The sequence below is a fragment of the Sylvia atricapilla genome, chromosome W (genome assembly GCF_009819655.1).
Source record: "Sylvia atricapilla isolate bSylAtr1 chromosome W, bSylAtr1.pri, whole genome shotgun sequence".
Lineage (NCBI taxonomy): Eukaryota > Metazoa > Chordata > Aves > Passeriformes > Sylviidae > Sylvia > Sylvia atricapilla.
Window position 1 is genome coordinate 4791730 of NC_089173.1, and position 20397 is coordinate 4812126.

The 20397-nt window shown below is 45.1% G+C and overlaps 1 protein-coding gene across 2 annotated transcripts in view; it reads left to right on the forward strand.

The window, feature by feature from the left end:
- LOC136373335 (guanine nucleotide-binding protein G(q) subunit alpha) overlaps positions 1-20397 on the forward strand; it is a 219770-nt gene that overhangs the window by 181961 nt on the left and 17412 nt on the right. For both annotated transcript variants that reach the window (XM_066338239.1, XM_066338240.1), the window contains one exon: positions 2851-3004. In XM_066338239.1, the coding sequence (XP_066194336.1) occupies positions 2851-3004 (154 nt within the window). The remainder of the gene's footprint in view (positions 1-2850; positions 3005-20397) is intronic.

Here is a 20397-nt window from a genome sequence, read left to right on the forward strand (position 1 = left end):
TGTCGCCGCTGAGGATCAGGTGTCAGTCAGACCTTCTGCTCTCGCCGCAGCAGAGTCGGGGGTTCCGGTCTCGCGGGAATCCCCGGCAACCCAACTGGGCTCGTGTGGTCTAGGGGCGTCACTTCTTCCCAGTCCCTTTGTGGTCGTGGTGAGGCGGCAGAAGCAGAATTCAGTCTTTAGGTAGCTGAGGGTCTTCTCGGTGTTATAGTGCCTCCCTTTTTACCTGGATTTGGTGCTGGGTCCCGGCTTTTGGGTCCGCTTGCCGGCAACTGCACTTCGGTTTGGAGCGGTGCACCATGGAAGTCCTTGGATTTTCCTATTAGGCGGGGCCGGCAGTTCGAGGAGCCAGCAGGGAACGGCGACAGCCTAGCCCGACGGAAGGGGGGGGGACCCCGGGGTTTTAGAGGGGGTATACAACTTGGAATAAGATTTTTGAGGGTACAAACTTTGGTACAAACAGCTTAACAGACTGGTTTACAACTGGCATAATATTTGAAACAGTACAACTTTTTAACAATTGACAGACTGTGTAAGAAAATGGAAATCTCTTACATTTTATTCATTTCAGCCTTAGCAGGAGCTGCAGGGTTTGGGCAGACACGGGGTGTTGGGTTAGGATCCACTCAAGTGTACTGGTGACAGGTCCTGTTTAACTAACTTGGTCTCCTTCTATGACAAGGTGACCCACTGTGGATGTTGTTGACCTGGACTTTAGCAAAGCCTTTGACACCATATCCCATAGCACTGTCTATGAGAAACTGGGTGGACAGGTATACTCTTTGCTGGGTAAAAACCTGGCTGGCTGGCTGGACCCACATACTTGTGGTGAATGGAGTTAAATCCAGTTGGCAGACAGACACTAGTGGTGTTTCCCTGGGCTCAGTATTGGGGTCAGTCCTGCTTAATATCTTTATCAATGACCTGGACGACGGGATTGAGTGCACCTTTAGTAAGTTTGCAGACAGGAGCGTTTGGGCTCCTGTTTGGGCAGGAGCATTGATCTGCTGGACAGTAGGAAGGCTCTGCAGAGAGATCTGGATAGGCTGGATCAATGGGCTTAGGCCAACTGTATGAGGTTCAACAAGGCCAAGTGCCAGGTTTTGCACTTGGGTCATAACCCAGTGCAATGCTATAGGCTTGAGGAAGAATGGCTGGAAAGTTACCCAACAGAAAAGGATGTGGGGAGTATTGGTTTACAGCCAGCTGAACATGAGCCAGTGTGTGCCCAGGTGGCCAAGAAAGCCAATGGCATCTTGGCTTGTATCAGAAATAATATGGCCAGCAGGACTAGGGAAATGTTCATCCCTTTGTACTTCAGCACTGGTGCAGCCACAACTCAAATCCTGAGTTCAGTTTTGGGCCCCTCACTACAAGAAAGACATTGAGGTGCTGGAGCACATTCAAAGAGGAATAATGAAGTTGATGAAGCTTCTGGAACATAAGTCCTATGAGGAGTAGCTGAGAGTAATGAGCGTTTTTAGTCTGGAGAATAGAAGGCTCAGGGGAGACCTTATTGCTCTCTACAAGTGTTTGAAAAGAGGTTGTAACAGTGTCAGTCTGTTGTCCTCTGTAACAATTGACAGAACAAGGAGAAATGGCCACAAGTTGCACCAGGGGAGGTTCAGGTTGGATATTAGGAAATAATTCTTCACTGAAAGGGTTATCAAGTATTCAAACAGGTTGCCCAGAGAAGTGATTGAGTCACCATCCCTTGAGGGTATTGAAAAGATGTGCAGATGTGGCACTTAGGGACATGGTTTAGTGGTGGGCTTGGTAGTGTTAAGTTGGTTGGACTCTATAATCTTTTAGGCCTTTTCCAACTTAAACAATTCTATGATTCTATGGCTCCGCAACATCAGAATCTACAGGACTCACTTTGATTTTGTTCTCTAGAAGCCTGTGTGAGGACTTAAAGAATGCAATTACATATCTCAAAACACTATTCCCATAAGATAAGCGACCACGACAGGAACTTGAGATAAGCATGGATGGCAAAAAGGAAAGTGCTAATTCCAGGCCTAAACAGAGGTGAAGGTTTGGAATTAGCACACCAGACAAAATTCCACTGTGCAGACTGTGGGAAAGGAAACCACTGCTTACATCCATGCCAGTCCAAGTTCTGGGAACATCTGCAACCACCCCTTGGATACCCAGAACTTGGACTGTATAAAGGTGGTACCCTCAGTAGAATGACTCTGGGACCCCCACCACCAAAGATCAGGGTGAAGAATGCTGCAGGAATCCACATGGTGGTGATATCTTTTGCTTAATTTTTCTCACTCTGTCTTCCTCCCCCTTCTCTCTTCCTATCTCTCTACCTCACATTTACTATTAAATAAGATCTGTGCTATTGACTTTGGCATATGGTCTCGTTTACACATTAATTTGAGCAGACGCATCTCTCACTAATCAGATCATAACAGCCTGTTTGGTGGTGAAACTGTTGTTTTCAGGAGGCATCTCCTAAAAAAAGCTTCCATAGTAGCTAATCAGGCCTGCTTTAGAATTTTCAAATAATAGAGAAGTAAAGTTAATTCCTTGTTCTGAACTCAATTTGTTCTGACTCTGTATTAACTACATTGCATCAGCCTAACAGTTCTTCAGAATTGTATTGAACCACAATTCAAGAATAGTCATGCTTGAGTCATTGAGTTTGCAAAAGGAAACTGCCTGCATATTTAATATACCACATACCTATGAATTGTAAATGAATCAGTTAATTCTTACATTTTGGTAAGAAGGTGGAAAACGTGAAATGGATATGTTTATCAACTAAAATGGAATTGCATTGATTGATTAAAAAAAAATTCACAACTGCATAAATGTATCTCTCTTTTTTTTAAATTCCAGAATCGAATGGAAGAAAGCAAAGCACTCTTTAGGACAATTATCACATATCCATGGTTCCAGAATTCTTCGGTCATTCTGTTCTTAAATAAAAAAGATCTTTTAGAGGAGAAAATTATGTACTCCCATTTAGTTGATTATTTCCCAGAGTATGATGGTAAGTATATTGCCACCAGAGCTCATGCCCCATTTAAAATACAGTAATGACCAAATGTAATAGCATTGCCCACATTTTGCTTGGAGGTTCTTAGGACAAAGATAATCACCCATTCTTCATTAAATCCATTTCCTTCTTTACAAATTTCAATAAGTACACTAAATGGTTAGTTTGTAGTTGAATTACTTACTGGTCATGTTTTTTTAAAAATTATATGAAAAGGAAAAAAATTATTAAAAATAGCAGTTTTTAATGCTTCAAATTTTTAAAGTCACTGAAGTCTTGTGGAACTTTCTAGATTGCTAGGATTTCATCTTATACCTCCATTAATAGTGGACAAGATGGCAGTACCTTTCATGTGAAATTATTGATTCTAGATGAGTAACATATTAGCAATGGACCTTATTCTGTCCCTGTTCATGTTGGGGTGAGGATTTGAACTGAAGTATAAAGCTAAATTTATATAAAAATACATTTTTAATTCTAACCAGAACCTCACATACTCTTCTTTTTTTAACTGAGTTTGTGTTTTGTTGGATTTTTTTTTGTTTAAGGCTGGAAATCTGAAGACAGGTGTCATAAATTCTCTGTGGCTCTCAGATAAACCAGTATCACTTCTCCCACCCTTTTATTGTACCATTTCTTCTTTGTTTCCATCATTTTAATTTTATGGTACTTATATGAAATTTAATGTGAAATTTAATGTGCTTGTCACGGAAAACATTACATTGAACAAACAGCTGTTTCTAAAGAAGCTGTACTTTGAGAAAGTTCTCCTGAGGTGAAAACCTAGGTCTTCAAAGGTAACTGAGTGGAGGCTTTGGTAACAGAAAAAAAATCAGATTCATATAATAACATTTGTTTTGTCACACCAGAGAGTGAAAAGCAGATTCAAAAGCTACAAAAAAAGGTTAAATCTCTCATTTTCAAAACTAGATAGTGATAGAAGGAAAAAGTTTCATGTTTTTCCTGTTTGAGAGGAAAGGATGTGTTCACAGTGAACAGCCTGCAGGATCAGACCACATTTATGAATCAGTGTAAGCTTAGTTTGATAGGACTAGACAGAAGAGAACTGATAGCTAAATAGAATATATTCTTGTCTTTCATGTTAGAAGTGTGACAGGTGCCTTAGATGACATCCTGCAGGTGAGAAGGCTATAGTGGCCTTTTTGTTATGATCACTCAAGTGGAGGCACACCTGTGTTAAATGCTTGTCCAGAAAAAAACGGGCAAAATTCATACATAAGAGCTGACAATGGAAGGGAGCTCTGAAGATCTCAAGTTCAACCCCTCTGCTCAAACAAGGTCATCTAGTGACTGCTTCACAGGTATATGTCCAGATGGTTTTTTGAATATCTCCAAGGATGGAGACTCTACAACCTTTTTGGGCAACCTGTCCCAATGCTCAGTCACCCTCACAGGAAAAAAGGAGTTTCTGATGTTCAAATGGAAATTCCTATATTTCTTCTTGTTCTCTAACTGGGCACCATCAACAAGAGTCTGGCTTCATCTTCTTTGCACCCTTCCTTCAGGTACTTGTATACATTGATAAGATCTCTGTCTGAGCCTTCTTTTCTCTAGGTTAAATAGTCACAGGTTTCTCAGCCTTTCATTCAGTCCTTTAATCATCTTTGTGGCTTTTGGCTGGACTTTCTCCAGTACGTCCTTGCCTTCTTGTACTGAGGAGCCAAGAACTGGACACAGAAGTCCAGGCATGGTCTCATCACTGCTGATTAGAGGGGAAGGATCACATCCCTCAACCTGCTGGCAACATTCCTCCTAATGCAGCCCAGGATACCATTTGCCTTCTTTGTGTCAAGGGCACATTGGTGGCTCATGTTCAACCTAGTATCCACCAAATATTATGTTATGGGTCACTGGTTGGAGACAGAAATGACACAAACTCACCGAGTGTCCTCAACAAACAGCACTGAGTTTATTATGGTCGCCTCTTTTATAGGGCTTTGATTTTCCTGGGTTTAGACAGCCAATTGGTTGGGATCTCTCTCTCTGCCCAGATCTCTGGCCAATGGTATTTCTGCATCTAGGCTTGAACAGGGTTGTCTGAGGTCTCTGTTTGAGTTCAAATCTATTCTATCATTGTTCATCCAGGGACTTGTTCTACTTTTCTAGAACAAACCAGGCTAGCCAAATTTGGTTTGTGTTATGGCCAGCTTTATCTTGTCCAGCTACAGACCCGCTGTACTGTGACAATTTCTCCTTTCGGTTTTATTAAAAAATGCAAAGTGTTCTCTGTTATCCTACCTGAAAGGGCCCTTTGCAGACAGGGTGACAGAAGACAGCATGGGTCTAATTTGAATGAGACTTTCCACCCAATTTTGACAAACCTAGCTCCCCTCAGCCAGCGATGTGTCCTATGTACCACTGCAGTTGCAGCACTCACTTCCAGGAGCTGTCAGGCAAGATAACAATTTTTCAGGCTAACGTGCCACAGATTAACTATTTATAGTTACAAGTTACAACTTAACACTAAAAAACAAGAAACCATCTAACCCTTCAAACCGTTAAAAAAACCCCCAACTACTAGAAAAACAATTTGTAAACAGAAAAAACAATTTGTAAACCAATAGAATCCTTAAACGAACTGTCACTTCAAGAGTCCCAGATTTCCATGAGGTAGGTGAACAAGTTGTTTCCATCACTGTTCCACACATGGCTCCATGACGTCTGTTGATGGGCTGTCAAGAGTATGCTGTTTGTGGCCCCTGACAGGACGTAGGGCAGGACAGATACATCTGGCAGGTGCCCAATGCATTCTGGTGTCCATGGAAACACAGGCATATCCCCGTCCCCAGGTAATGAGGTTCCACAGGCCTCCTCACCTACTGGTGATAAGGTTTCGCACCATTACCTTGAGTTTGGGATACTGATCATTGCAGATTGATTGTAGTGATAGCAAGTGATTTAAAATTACTGAGTTCTTGAACTTTTCTAATACTCTCAGATGTTTTAGTGTATATAGATAGCTTTAGCTACCCTGCTCTGTGGGGATTTGCCAGACATTCCTCCCTTTTTTTTTTCAAGTTTACATTTTAAAGTGCCATGTGCTCTCTCCACAATGGCTTGTCCTGTTGCTACGCAGGGAATACCGGTGCTGTGTGACACTCCAGAGGTGTAGGAAATGTCTTGTTTTCTGTGAAATGTATGCAGGGCCATTGTCTGTTTTGATGGTACTAGGGATACCTAAAGCAGCAAAGGCTGACCTCCAATGTGCAATGGCATCCCAACCTTTTTCTCCTGTGTATGCTGTAGCCCATATTGCTGATGAAAAAGTATCAATGCATAATTGCACATATTTTAGACACCCGAATTCAGGGATGTGTGTGACATCAGTTTGCCAGACTTGCAAAGCACGTAGTCCATGAGGGTTTACCCCCATCTGCAGTGGTGCAGTGTGGCCTTGGCAGTCAGCACAGGTGTTAACTATATTACGAGCCTCTGTGTTTGACAGCTGGAACTGTCGCTGTAAGGCCCGAACACCTTGGTGGAAAAAATCATGTGATGCCTTTGCTTGTGCCAGCATATCTGGCTGTGGAGGTGTCCAAGCAGGGCCAACAAGCTTATCTGCTTGAGCATTGCCATCTGTGATGAAAACTGGTAAATTTGTGTGACTTCTGATGTGTAATATGTAATAGGGGCAAGTTCTGGCTTGGATAGTATGGCACAGAGTTTTTAGTAAGTTAAATAATTGTGCATTGTCAATTTCCTTTAGTAGTGCTTAATCTAATCTCTGTGTGATATCAGCAACATAGGCAGTCAGTCACAACATTTAAATGAATATGGGGAAAACATAGGAAAGCTATAGCTATAGCACATAGCTCCACCAACTGAAGTGATCCACTCTTACAACCTTCTAATGTTTGCCATTTACCTTCTTCTTTCCATGTTACAATGGCCTTTCCCGTTTGTCCAGAACCATCAGTAAACACTGTAACACCTTTTAGGGGTGTTCGGCTATTTAGAGGTTTTAGAGAGAGTGCAGTTTCCCCAATTCAGCAATCTATGGCTGGGTAGATGGTAAGTAATTTGTCCTGAGAAGTTATGCAAGGCACTTTGCAAAGCTGTGCAGATAGCAAAACACAATTCAAATTGCTCTTGTGTCTCAGGAATAATAATTTTTGAAGGATCTTTTGCATTCAGTTGTAAACATTTTTGAAGGCATTTGATTAATAATTGTGCAATCAATTCAAAGATGGTAGGTGCTGTCTCTTTTGGTTGATAAGGTAAAAACGTCCACTCTAGTATATGTAAAGGATCAGGCCAGTGAGTATCCCACTGCCCAATAATACCAGTAGGGTGAAAGTTAACAATGAGAATAAACACATTAATACACACCTCTGGGCATATCCAGTGGACTTGTCTGTGATAGCTTGCTCTACTGTTTCAAGAGCGGCTTTTGCCTCTGGGGTTAATTTTCTGGGGGAAATTAACTCAGGATCAAATTTTAGGAGGTCAAATAAGGGTGCTAATTGTGAGTTGGTCAATCCTAGGTAAGGTCTGACCCAGTTGATAGTACCCAAAAGTTTATGAGCATCATTTAGAGTTTGGATTTTGGTTAAGAGTTGGATTGCTTGTATAGTCTGATCCGTAATTTTGAATCTGAGGTACTTCCAAGGTGGCTGCTGCTGTACCTTTTCTGGTGCTACTTGCAGCCCAAATGTTTTTAATGCTTGCAACAGGCTTGGCCAAATCTGTGACAGTTCTTTTTTGGTTTGGGTTGCTATCAAAATACCATCCAAGTAGTGGTAACAGTATGCTCCTGGAAATTGGTCTCTCACTAATGAGAGTGCCTGTACAACATACCACTGACAAATTGTGGGGCTGTTCTTCATGCCCTGGGGAAGAACTCTCCATTGATAACGTTGCACTGGTGCTGTGTTATTAGTGGAAGGTACTGTAAAAGCAAACTTTGGGGTATCATCTGGGTGCAATGGAATAGGAAAAACAGTCTTTTAGGTCCACAGACAGGTATCATCGTAGGAGATGGTATACCAGGCTACAAAGTGCCCATGCTCTCCATCACAGAGTTGATTTTTCTCAGGTCATGGAGTAGCTTCCACTTACCAGATTTATTTTTTATAAAAAATACCGGGGTGTTCCAAGGGCTCATAGATGGTTCTATGTATCCTTGAACTAGTTGTTCTTGTACCAGGGCTTTTAGGGGGTCTAGTTTCTCCTTTTCAAGGGACCACTGCAGTACCCACACAGGTTGAGTAGTAAGCCACTTTGGAGCTAATGTGGGATACTGTCCTGGTTTAGGGCAAATGTGGGAGAAAACCCCCAAATAGGGTCCCTCTGGGAAGCAGACCCAAACAGCCCCTCCCCCCAGCCAGTCCGGGAAAAGAACTTCTTTGGAGAAAAGTGGAAAAAACTATTTATTTAACAAACAAAGCGCCCACAAGCTTAATGAATGAATAATATGAAACAATAAAACCTTTCGTTCTGGAATGAGATGGTAAATTGAGAAAGTTTTTGCTGTGGGTATAACTCAGCTCTCTCTCAGTCTCTTAATTGTCCCTCTGCAGGTCCAGGCCCTGGTGGGCCACAGGTGCGAGCTCCCTGGTGCTCCTCTGGGTCTTTCAGTCAAGAACAGGTTTAAACAGTCTCAAGAAAAAGGAAAACAACAGTCCAGGAAGCTTCTTTGCCTCAGCTAGCTAAACTAACTAAAAGCGAAAAAAGATTTCTGTCCCGCTACTGTCCGTGCCTCAGCTGAACACCGTCCTGAGAAAGAAAAATGCAGAGGAGTGAAGGCTGTTTTTTAAAACAAGCTGTGCACTTCTTCTTTCCCTGCTTTACTCTCAGAACCAGTCTTAAAGGCACAGAACTCAACATACCGCACAAACAGAACAGACAGTTGGGGATACAAGCATCATAAAGTCACCCTAGGCACCTTACACCCTCTAATACAGTGACCCCTGTAAAAAATCCATCCCTACCCAGACTCCCCACACAGACAGAACATCCCTCCCCCACAAGTTTAGTGGTACATCAGTGATGTACGGCTGAATTGTAGCTGTTTGGCCATCAGGATTTTTAAACAACACAAGACTGCCACTCAAGTAGCTCTGTGTGGTCCCTCCGATGCCAGCAAAAGCAGATTCGGCAGGTGTGGTAGGCCAGGATGAAGGCCATATGTTGGTAGAGATGATGGTGATATTTACTCCTGTGTCAGTCATTCCACTGACCTTTAGCTGCAAAGTCTTAGCTTGAGGGATTGTAACAGTACAAACCATATTAAGTCTTTTGTCACCTATGACATGAGTCCAGTACACCTGGGGGTGTCTTGTTGATCCAAAGCCCTGGTCTCCTCACTCCCTAGAATCTGTTTTGGGGACAGAACACTTAAAACGAATGAGTTGAGCAATTCTGGTTTTAGCAGGGATAGTCACAGGTGCACTAGGGGTTGATACCATGTCATGGTTTCATGTTCGCCAATTTCCGTTTCCCAAAATTAGTGCAGTGGTTTGAGTGTCTCCCAGAATTATTTACTCTTTTTCTGCTGTGAGATAGGATAAGGAGAAAAGCAAAGCAGGCTCAAAACTTAAAAGGTATAAAGACAGGTTTATTAACAAAATTATAAGAGATAAAAAATTAATAATAATTAGAATGAAACCTTCAAAACACTTCCCTCTCCCCCACCAACTTCTTTTCTTTCTCACAGACAACGTATAGAGACAAAACTTGGAACTCTAGGCCAGTACCACTTATAAAATAGTCTTTCATCAGTCCTTTTAGAGGGAGAAGTCTCTTTTGATCTGTTATGGTACTTTGCATAAAAAAGAACAGTCCACTTGCGGCTTTTAACTCTCACAAAAACAGTTGCCCGGTGTCCTGGGTTGTGGTTTAGGATGTATTCTATCACCATCTTCAGTTAATGGCCCATCAATGCCTTGTGCATGACTCATAGATAACTCCCTCCGGGAGTTATCACTCTTTAAATGGCCATCAAGGACCTCCTTTATGACTCATCATCCCATTGTGAGATGCTCCGCCCACGGGGAGGAGCCAAGCATTCTCACCTGGATATAAGCTGAGATTTGGGACAGTAGAAGCAGTATTCCCCCAGTGGATTTCTAGAGGACTGGAGTTACCAGATCTTTCTATGAGATCACTGCTTCAGGAAGACCACCTTACCTGGACTGCTTCCATCACCCTGCTCAGGTTGTATTCTGACTCTGTCAGTGGGGTTTTTTTGTATTATGGCATTTATTTTATTTTATCTTTTCCTTTTCTTCTCATTAAATTGTATTTCTGACTTGGAGCCTCTCACTCGGTTTGCTTTCAAACCACAACATATTTTTTGGCGTTCAATGTGAGGCAGAGGCAATAAAAAAAGTCAGAATTACAATTTGTTTATTGAAGAAGACTCCTGTTTGCTATGATGCTCAACATGCTTACATGTGTCTTATATCTATCTCTATATTTTTCCACACATGGGGCACTATCTGCTGGTCTTAATACTCCTGTGTAGACCAGGATATGGTACTAAAATTGCTTTATTGGTCTATTATGTCCATTGCTTGATAAAATCTGAGGCCATGAACATAATTCAGAATATATACGCAGTTTTGTATTCTTGTTCTAGCCTAGGATGCTACGTCTGGGGCCTCAACAATCTCACCCAGCCCCTGTGGGGAGGAGTAAAAAATGATTTTTTCCAGCTTTTCAGGAATGACACAGCAGTTTTTGAAAATGTTGAGTACCCTTTGAATGCCAAGGACAGCATGATGTTCTTGTTAGTCCTGCTTTGTTTTCTCTGTACGGCCCGCACCATGCTTAGAATCAAAACACTACATGGTGTGATGCAGCATGTTCTTAAAGAAGTGGAAGAGGTAAAAAGAAGCAAAGCAACAGCATCAACGTCCACACAGACTGTCACAGAGCAGAAGGGAACCGAAGGCAAGGCAGCAGTGTCCTCATCTACACAGACCATCACAGAAGAGAAAGAAGCCAAAAGTGAGGCAACAGTGTCCACATCTATGCAGACTGTCACAGAGGAGAAAGGAACCAAAGGTGCCGTCAGCATCTCCACACAAACCGTCACTGAACCGGAACAGCCTAAACCAGTAGCAGTTGCCACCACTCAGAAGAAGAAATCAAGGAGCAAATCAGTCCGCATAGTGACTGACAAGGATGGAGCAGGACCTTTAGATCCAGCTGAAGAGACAGAGATCATCACTCGCTTTCTATCTCTGGGTGAGCTGCGTGACCTGCGAAGGGAATTCACCCGCCAGACCAACGAGTCCATCCTCACCTGGCTGCTCCGCATCTGAGATGCTGCAGCCAATGACAGCATTCTGGATGGAATTGAGGCCAGGCAACTGGGACCACTGTCTTGGGAGGTGGTCATTGACCAGGGAATTGGAAAAACCCAAGAAACCCTCAGCCTCTGGCAGTGACTGCTAACAACTGTGAAAGACAGATATCTTTGTAAATAAGACCTCCTAGTGCACCAAGGAAAATGGAGCACAATAGAACAAGGTATCGGATGCCTAAGGGAATTGGCTGTGATGGAGATCATTTTTGCAGAAGACGAGAGATTTCCTAAGAGCCCAGATGATGTCCAGTGCACATCACGGATGTGGTTGAGATTTGCACGGCTTGGACCAGAGATGTACTCACGTTACCTGGCAACACTGCAATGGAGAGAAGGTGAGGACAGGGTGGGTGTCCTGGCTAATAAACAAAGGATTTATGAGGACACTGTCACCGCCCCAGTTCGTACCCATGTCTCGTCTGTGGAAACAAGACTGGCTGAGCAAGTCTGGAGCTTGATTGAAGAAGGCCATCAGAAACTGAAAAAAGAACTTAAGGAAGAAATTCATGATATCTCACCAGAGCCGACAAGAGTCTCTGCCATTAGGAGCAGGCGTCCCCCAGCCAGAGAGAGAGGATACACACCCCGAGATATCCTTTGGTCTTTTCTTCGGGAGCATGGAGAAGATATGAAGAAGTGGGATGGAAAACCCACCTCCTCCTTAGCAGCCTGGGTACGTGAAGTAAAATGAGAAACTCCTACCACAAGAAGCCCATCTAGAATCAGTGTTGCTCCGGTTTCTTGTGCACAGAACTCCAGAACGTACAGGAATGATGATATGACTGATCCTCTTGAAGGGACCTCAGCAACATATTTACAGGAAGAGAACAATGTACGCGATGACCAGGAATAGGGGGGCCCTGCCTCTAGCCAGGAAGAGGAAAGGGACAATTGGATCTACCGGACTGTGTGGATCCAATGGCCTGGCACATCTGACCCACAAAAATATACGGCATTGGTTGACATTGGGGCCCAATGTACCATGATGCCATCAAGATATGTAGGAACAGAACCCATTTCTATTACAGGAGTAACAGGAGGGTCCCAGGAACTGACTGTATTAGAGGCTGAAGTGAGTTTAACCGGGAACGAGTGGCAAAAACACACCATTGCGACTGGCCCAGAGGCCCCATGCATCCTCGGCACAGACTATCTCAGGAATGGATATTTCAAAGATCCAAAAGGATATCGTTGGGCTTTTGGGATAGCCGCAGTGGTGAAAGAAGACATCAGACAGTTGAATACTTTGCCTGGTCTCTCAGATGACGCCTCTGCTGTGGGACTGCTGAAAGTAGAAGAACAACACGTACCAATTGCCACAGCAACAGTACACCGTCGGCAATACCGCACAGACAGAGACTCTGTGATTCCCATACATGAGATGATCCGTAAACTGGAAAGCCAAGGGGTGGTCAGTAAGGCCCGTTCACCTTTCAACAGCCCGATTTGGCCTGTGCGTAAGTCCAGTGGAGAATGGAGACTGACGGTGGATTACCGTGGTCTGAATGAAGTCACGCCACCACTGAGCGCTGCTGTGCCAGACATGTTAGAGCTTCAGTACGAGCTGGAGTCCAAAGCAGCAAAATGGTATGCAACCGTTGATATTGCCAGTGCCTTCTTCTCCATTCCTTTGGCAGCAGAGTGCAGACCTCAGTTTGCTTTCACCTGGAGGGGTGTACAGTACACCTGGAACCGACTGCCCCAGGGGTGGAAACACAGCCTCACCATCTGCCATGCACTGATCCAATCTGCACTGGAAAAGGGTGAGGCCCCAGAGCATCTGCAGTACATTGATGACATCATCATATGAGGGAACACGCCAGAGGAGGTCTTCAAGAAAGGAGAGAAGATTATCCAAATTCTGCTGAAAGCTGGTTTTGCCATTAAAAGAAGCAAGGTTAAGGGCCCAGATCAAGAAATCCAGTTCCTGGGAGTCAAATGGCAAGATGGTTGTCGCCAAATCCCCACAGAAATAATCAACAAGATCACTGCCATGTCCCCACCTACCAACAAAAAGGAAACACAAGCTTTCCTAGGTGCCATAGGCTTTTGGAGGATGCACATTCCTGAGTACAGTCACATCGTGAGCCCTCTCTACTTGGTGACCGGCAAGAAGAATGATTTCCACCGGGGCCCTGAACAGCAACAAGCCTTTGTTCAGATCAAGCAAGAGATTGCTCATGCAGTAGCCCTGGGCCCAGTCAGGACGGGACCAGATGTGAGGAATGTGCTTTACTCCGCAGCTGGGAACAGTTTGTCTTGGAGCCTTTGGCAGAAAGTGCCTGGGGAGACTCGAGGCTGACCATTGGGATTCTGGAGCAGAAGTTACAGAGGCTCCGAGGCCAACTACACTCCCACAGAGAAGGAGATCTTGGCTGCCTATGAAGGAGTTCAAGCCGCCTCAGAAGTGATTGGCACTGAAACACAGCTGCTTTTGGCACCCCGACTACCAGTGCTGGGGTGGATGTTCAAGGGAAAAGTTCCTTCCACGCATCATGCCACCGATACCACATGGAGCAAATGGATTGCCCTCATTACACAGCGCGCCCGCATTGGCAACCCAAATCGCCCTGGGATTCTGGAAGTTATAACGAACTGGCCGGAAGGTGAGACTTTTGGATTATCATCTGAAGAAGAAGAAGAAGAAAAGCAAGTGACACGTGCTGAGGAAGCCCCACCATATAATGAGGTACCGGAGACTGAAAGACGATATGCTCTATTCACCTGATGGCTCCTGCCGAATTGTAGGAGCTAACCGGAAATGGAAAGCTGCAGCATGGAGCCCCACACGAAAAGTTGCACAAGCTACCAAGGGATAAGGTGGATCGAGTCAAGTTGCAGAGCTTAAAGCTGTCCGGCTGGCTTTGGATATTGCTGAACGAGAAAAGTGGCTGAGGCTCTATCTCTACACTGACTCATGGATGGTAGCTAATGCTCTGTGGGGATGGCTGAATCGCTGGAAAAAGGCCAATTGGCAGCGCAGAGGAAAACCCATCTGGGCCGCTGACATTTGGCAGGACATCACCGCCTGAGTAGAGAGGCTGACCGTGAAGGTTCGATACGTGGATGCGCATATACCCAAGAGCCGGGCTAATGAGGAGCGTCGCAACAACGAGCAGGTAGACAAAGCTGCCAAGGTGAAAGTATCACAAGTGGATCTAGATTGGCAGCACAAGGGAGAATTGTTCCTAGCTCGTTGGGCCCATGATGCCTCTGGTCATCAGGGAAGACATGCAACATATCGATGGGCGTGTGACTGAGGGGTGGACTTCACTATGGACAGCATCTCACAGGTTATCCACAACTGTGAGATGCAATCAAACAGGCCAAGCGAGTGAAGCCTCTGTGGTATGGTGGACGATGGCTGAAGTACAGGTATGGTGAAGCCTGGCAAACTGACTACATCACCTTTCCCCAAACACGCCAAGGAAAGTGGTACGTGCTGACCATGGTGGAAGTCACCACTGGATGGCTGGAAACCCACCCTGTGCCTCATGCCACTGCCTGGAACACCATCCTGGGCCTTGAAAAACAAATCCTGTGGAGAAGAGGCACCCCTGAGAGAATTGAGTCAGACAATGGGACCCGTTTCAAGAACAGCCTTATAAACACCTGGGCTAGAGAACATGGTATTGAATGGATATACCACATTCTTTATCATGCACCAGCTGCCAGGAAAGTTGAACGGTGCAATGGACTACTAAAGACTTCCCTGAAGGCACTTGGTAGAGGGACCTTCAAGAATTAGGAAATAACTTAGCCAAAGCAACATGGATGGTCAACACTCGAGGGTCTATCAATCGAGGTGGTCCTGCCCAATCTGAACCCTTACACACAGTGGATGGAGACAAAGTACCTGTGGTACACATGAAGGGCATTTTAGGAAAGAGTGTTTGGATTAATCCCACTTCAGGCAAAGGCAGACCCATCCCTGGGATTGTCTTTGCTCAAGGACCTGGTTACACTTGGTGGGTTATGCAGAAAGATGTAGAAACCCGTTGTGTACCACAGGGAGACCGAATTTTGAGTGAGAGCAGTGTCTAAGGTTTCATTCTGTATGTATATATGCATACCTCTGTAAGAATGTATTGATTTGGGCATGTTGTAGATGGTAATAGAATAAGGGGTGGATTGTCCTGGGTTGTAGTTTAGGATGTATTCTATCACCATCTTCAGTTAATGGCCCATCAATGCCTTGCGCATGACTCAGAGATAACTCCCTCCGGGAGTTATCTATGTTTAATGGGCCATCAGGGACCTCCTTTATGACTCATCATCCCATTGTGAGATGCTCCGCCCACAGGGAGGAGCCAAGCATTCTCACCTGGATATAAGCTGAGATTTGGGACAGTAGAGGCAGCTCTCACCCACTGGATTCCCAGAGGACCGGAGCTATCAGACCTTTCTACGAGATCACTGCTTCAGGAAGACCACCTCACCTTGACTGCTTCCATCACCTTGATCAGGTTGTATTCTGACTCTGTCAGTGGGTTTTTTTTGTATTATGGCATTTATTTTATTTTATCTTTTCCTTTTCTTCTCATTAAATTGTATTTCTGACTTGGAGCCTCTCACTCGGTTTGCTTTCAAACCACAACACCCGGGAAAATCTGTAGTTGTGAAATCCCTCCCATATCATGCAGTCTTTCCTGCATGCATATGGCTGCATATGGGCCATTAAGTTCACTGGGGTATCATTTTAAAGATGAGCAGTTCCAAAAGCAAAGGATTTTCTTCAGCTGTCTTTAAAATCGTCTTCATCTCAAGAAACAGAGGTCTTCTTTTCCCTGGGGGCAGAGGGCTTAATATCTTTCTATCTTCCTCTATTCAAAGTTCTCCGTTAGATCACAGCAACTTTAATATTTACTTAGTCCGTCACAAATACCTTGCTCAATTCTACAATCTGAATACTCTCATCACCCTAATGTATATTTTTCCACAGTTTAAAGGGATATTCTAGCATAATACAGTCTGTTACCACAGCTCACAAAAGACTTTTAGCCCAAAAATGAAGGCATCTTCTTCATCTCCTCATCTAAGATGCCACTCTTCCTTAACTAACCCTGATATCTTCCTAGTGTCTCATTACATGTTTCCCACTCTGGCTTTTCTCTCACTCAGAGAAAGGCTAGTGTTTTGCAAGCTTCATTTGTCCAATGAAAGAGTTAACATTCTCCCAGGTCTGCAGAGGGCATGCTGGTTCTTCCCCAGGAAATGGCTGAAGGTGGTAGCTTCCGGCTGTGCTGGGGCTGGAGCCAGGATCTGTCGTGCAGCTAGCTTTTTCCCTTCCTCTTCCTCTGTCCAGCAGCCACTGGAGGAAGGGGGGGAGAGGGGGGGGCTTGGCCTGGGCCATAATGGAGGTGCAGCATAGCTACAGATGATAGCAGCCACTTGGGCCCAGTCTTGGCTGGGACAAGGCCTCTTCTCCTCCCCTCCCTCTTCCTGGGAGTCATTGGGCCCAATCCGGCCTAGACAGCTGCAGCAGCAGGGCTCAGCCAGCCCACCGGGCCTGGGGACCATGTGGCGGAGCTGTTACCTGTTCTGAGGCTGGGAGGAAAAGGAGTTTTCCTGGAATTCCTCTGATTTTCAACCTGTGTATCCCAGAGGCGTATCCCATATTTAATTGGTCAATCAAACTGTAAACAGTCAAAGCCAGTCACTAATTGGGTTTTTTTTTGCTATAACTTCCTTGGAAAAAAATCACTTCCATGCTAAACCAGCCCACCATGGCTTGTATTTGCCCTGTAAAGTCAGCATCTATGACACCGGGGTGCACAAAGATAACTTGCAGCGTGGTACCAGATCTTCCTAGCAGCAGTGCACTAAGTCCTTTCCCCATGGGCCCCTGGGTCTCAAGAGGGACTTTATGTACCTGTAATGAGCTTATGGTTATTGGAATTGAGGTGGAAACATCCATGCCAGCTGATCCTCTTGTCCTTGCTGTGAGTTGGTCACACAGGCTTGTACCAGAGGGTGGGATATTACTTGTGTCATCACACAATTCCCTTTCGTGCTGGGTTTCCCATTTCCCTGGTCCTTGAGAAATTAACCTATAACATGAAATTTGGACTCACATACCTTGGTCGCTATCGGGATTATTGAGAGATGGGACTACTAAAAAATGCGTTAAAGCATGTTTATTACTCTTATCTTCTACAGTCTCATGAGAGGGTGAGAACATCTCCACATCAGAAATCAGGGGTCAATAGTGAGTAGTCACAAGATCTCTAGTTGCAAAGTCTTTTAAAGATTTATTAGTCAATAAACTACTGCCACAAAGTTTCTTAGTGTCTTTAAACCAATCGTTAATTATTTTGTTTTACACGTTTTGCTGCAGTGTGGATTTTCTTATCCAATCGTATAACAACCCACAAACCTATAGTTCTACACCTCAAAACTTCTTACTACCTTTGTAACAAATTCTCTAGCCAAACTTTTTGACTCTAAAACTTTCTACTTATCTAGCTTAACATGTTTCTACTTAAACTACAAATCCACATTGTTGCTTCTGCTCTCTAAATCTAGAAGCCTCTTCCAAGGCCTCAAGTCAAACTCTGTATTCATTTCTAAGTCTGGGCCTGTAGGCACAAGGTTTTGAGAGCTTTCTGTGCCTTGATTTCCCACAGGTGGCATGTCCGGATCTCCCACATCAGTTGCAGTTTGCATTTTCTCCTTCCATCCTTTAAACGTCCCCTGTGGAAGGGACTTTTGGGGACAGTTTACCTTCAGGTGGCCTTGTTGTCCACATTTGTAGCAATGGGATGTTTGTTTAGCGGCAGCTGTAATAGAATTAGCTAACATATCCATGTTATAAGATCCAGTCCCAACCTTAGCACGTGCTTTTATCATATCCTCTAGCGAAAGATTCTCTTTAGGTAATGCATCTATGATTTTTCTACAGTCCTTGTTTGCATTATCTCATGCTAGTTGCAGTATTAATTTGCTTCTTGCTTCATAATTTGCTATTTGTTTTTCCATAGCATCCTGCAAATGTTCTATGAACTGTATATATAATTTGTTGGGGTTTTGTCTTACACTTGAATAGCTTTGGGTTGGCACAGACAGGTTTGTGATTTTTGTTAGAGCTCACATTCCTTTGCTTGGGCTAGGATTAAGGGGTTCAGGTGTGCTTGGGTTTGTGGGTCTTCCATGGGGAGCAGCCCCATAAGTTGAGAAATCCCTGCCCCAAAGCATGGATCCTGCTGTGAATCTCTTGAATTTTGCAGTCCCTGGTCCTCTGCATAAGATCACCAGGCTGATTCAAACATCATGTATTGCACTGGAGTACAGAGTAATTTTGCAATTTGCTTCATATCATAGGGGGTTTATTCACTATCAGTTATAAATCGAAGCATATTTGCAACAGCAGGTGACCCCAGCCCGTGTTTAGCAGATAGTTGGTGTAGCTCTGAGAGGATTTCCCAGTTAAAGGGTATGTATTTGTCAGGGGTTGTCCCATTACCTCGTACAAGTGGGAATGCTACAATTGCTCCCCCCTCCCTGCTGCCAGTCCTCTGATGATGGCAAAGACATGGGTACAGAAATGAGTTCAGCTCCCTCTATATTATTGGGGTTCCCAATACCTCTGAGGGTCCAGCCCTTGCAGAGAAATGGCTTAAATCAATTAGTGAGGTGGCATGATCAGATATGTCTTGAAAAATCAAAAAGGTTTTATTAAAGCAAGAAAATAATACAAAAACAAAGAGCAAAGCCGAGCACAGTATAGGGACTGGTCCCATGCACTTGCTACAACACCCTGAAAATGCGCTGAGTTTCTTTGTTCTCTCTCTTTAGTACTCGATAGTTCAGGTGGGCTATTTAGCCCCTGGCCCAATGAAATAGGCAACAGACTTCTTTGAGTTAAACTTTCCAAGCCTAATTAATGCCTCTGTGCTGGCACTGAGCCAATTACTGTCAGGACACCGAAGATGTTTCTGGGTCCTTTACCTTATAAGAAATGCAAGGGGTGCGTCTTAAACCTATTTGGAAACACCTGCTGGGGGTGTGGGGTGCATGCCAACACTATATCCCCACTTTCAATTGCTATTAATTTTACCTCCATCCAGAAGATAACTGACTCGTGAGAGGGGATGGCATCCAATCTGAATAGCCATGAGGCTGGAGCTGATGCCAGTATTACTGCCAGTGCTTCCTCTCTGGAGCTGGTAGCAGGGCGGAGACTTGGTTTCCCTCCGTGAGGATCTCGTGTATCAATTAGCGATGTAGGTTGCTCAGGCTGTTGAAGCTTTGGCTGCTGGCTCGGTGGGGTAACGGCAGCTGCGGGGTTCACAGGGTCTGGCAACGTGGGGTCGGTATTTCCTGGTTCCGGTGCACTTCGGGTGTGACGTAGCTTCAACATCCAGGCACTCGAAGTGATGTCTTCTCAGGCCTCTCCCCAAAACTGCAGCAGCAGGTAGGCGTGGGCAACGGAGGTGGGGCTGTAGGCGCGGCTTCGCAGCCAAGCCGATTAACTCCGGGTAGAGGTGGTCCCGGGCGTCTCTATGGCATGACGTGTCTGCTGTCGGGGGGGGGCTGGGGGGTGGCCCCTGGGAACATGTGAAACTGCGGGATGGTCCCAGGGTGCTTGGCTGTGTTGGCGGCGTGGCTCGACCTGGGAGGGCAGAGGGCAACTCAGCCCAGCCCAGCACAGCAGCTTGGAGCAGGTACCACGGCTGTGTTTGCCTCTGCTCTGCTGCGTGTTGGGCTCCACCAGCTGCTGCTGCGGCATTTGCGTTCAGGGCTCTGCCAGCCGCCTCCGTGCTGCTCTCCAACAACGCCCCATCTGCAGCATCTTGGCTGCCCGCTGGGGCTGTGCCTGCTGCCTGGGTCGCCTTCCCCGGCACTGTCACCTTCCAGGGCTGCAGCACATGGCTGGGTTGTGCAATCCAGCATTCCGCCTGCCTGGGCGCCAGCAGCCGCTGCAGTACCAGCCCGTCAGGATTTGGCTGTCCCTTCTAGATCCGCCACCTGCCTGGGCTGCTGAGCAATCCTCCACGTGGCGACCCAGTCCTCGCCACACATTGGTTTTTATCTGCTTTATCAAGTTCATTATTAG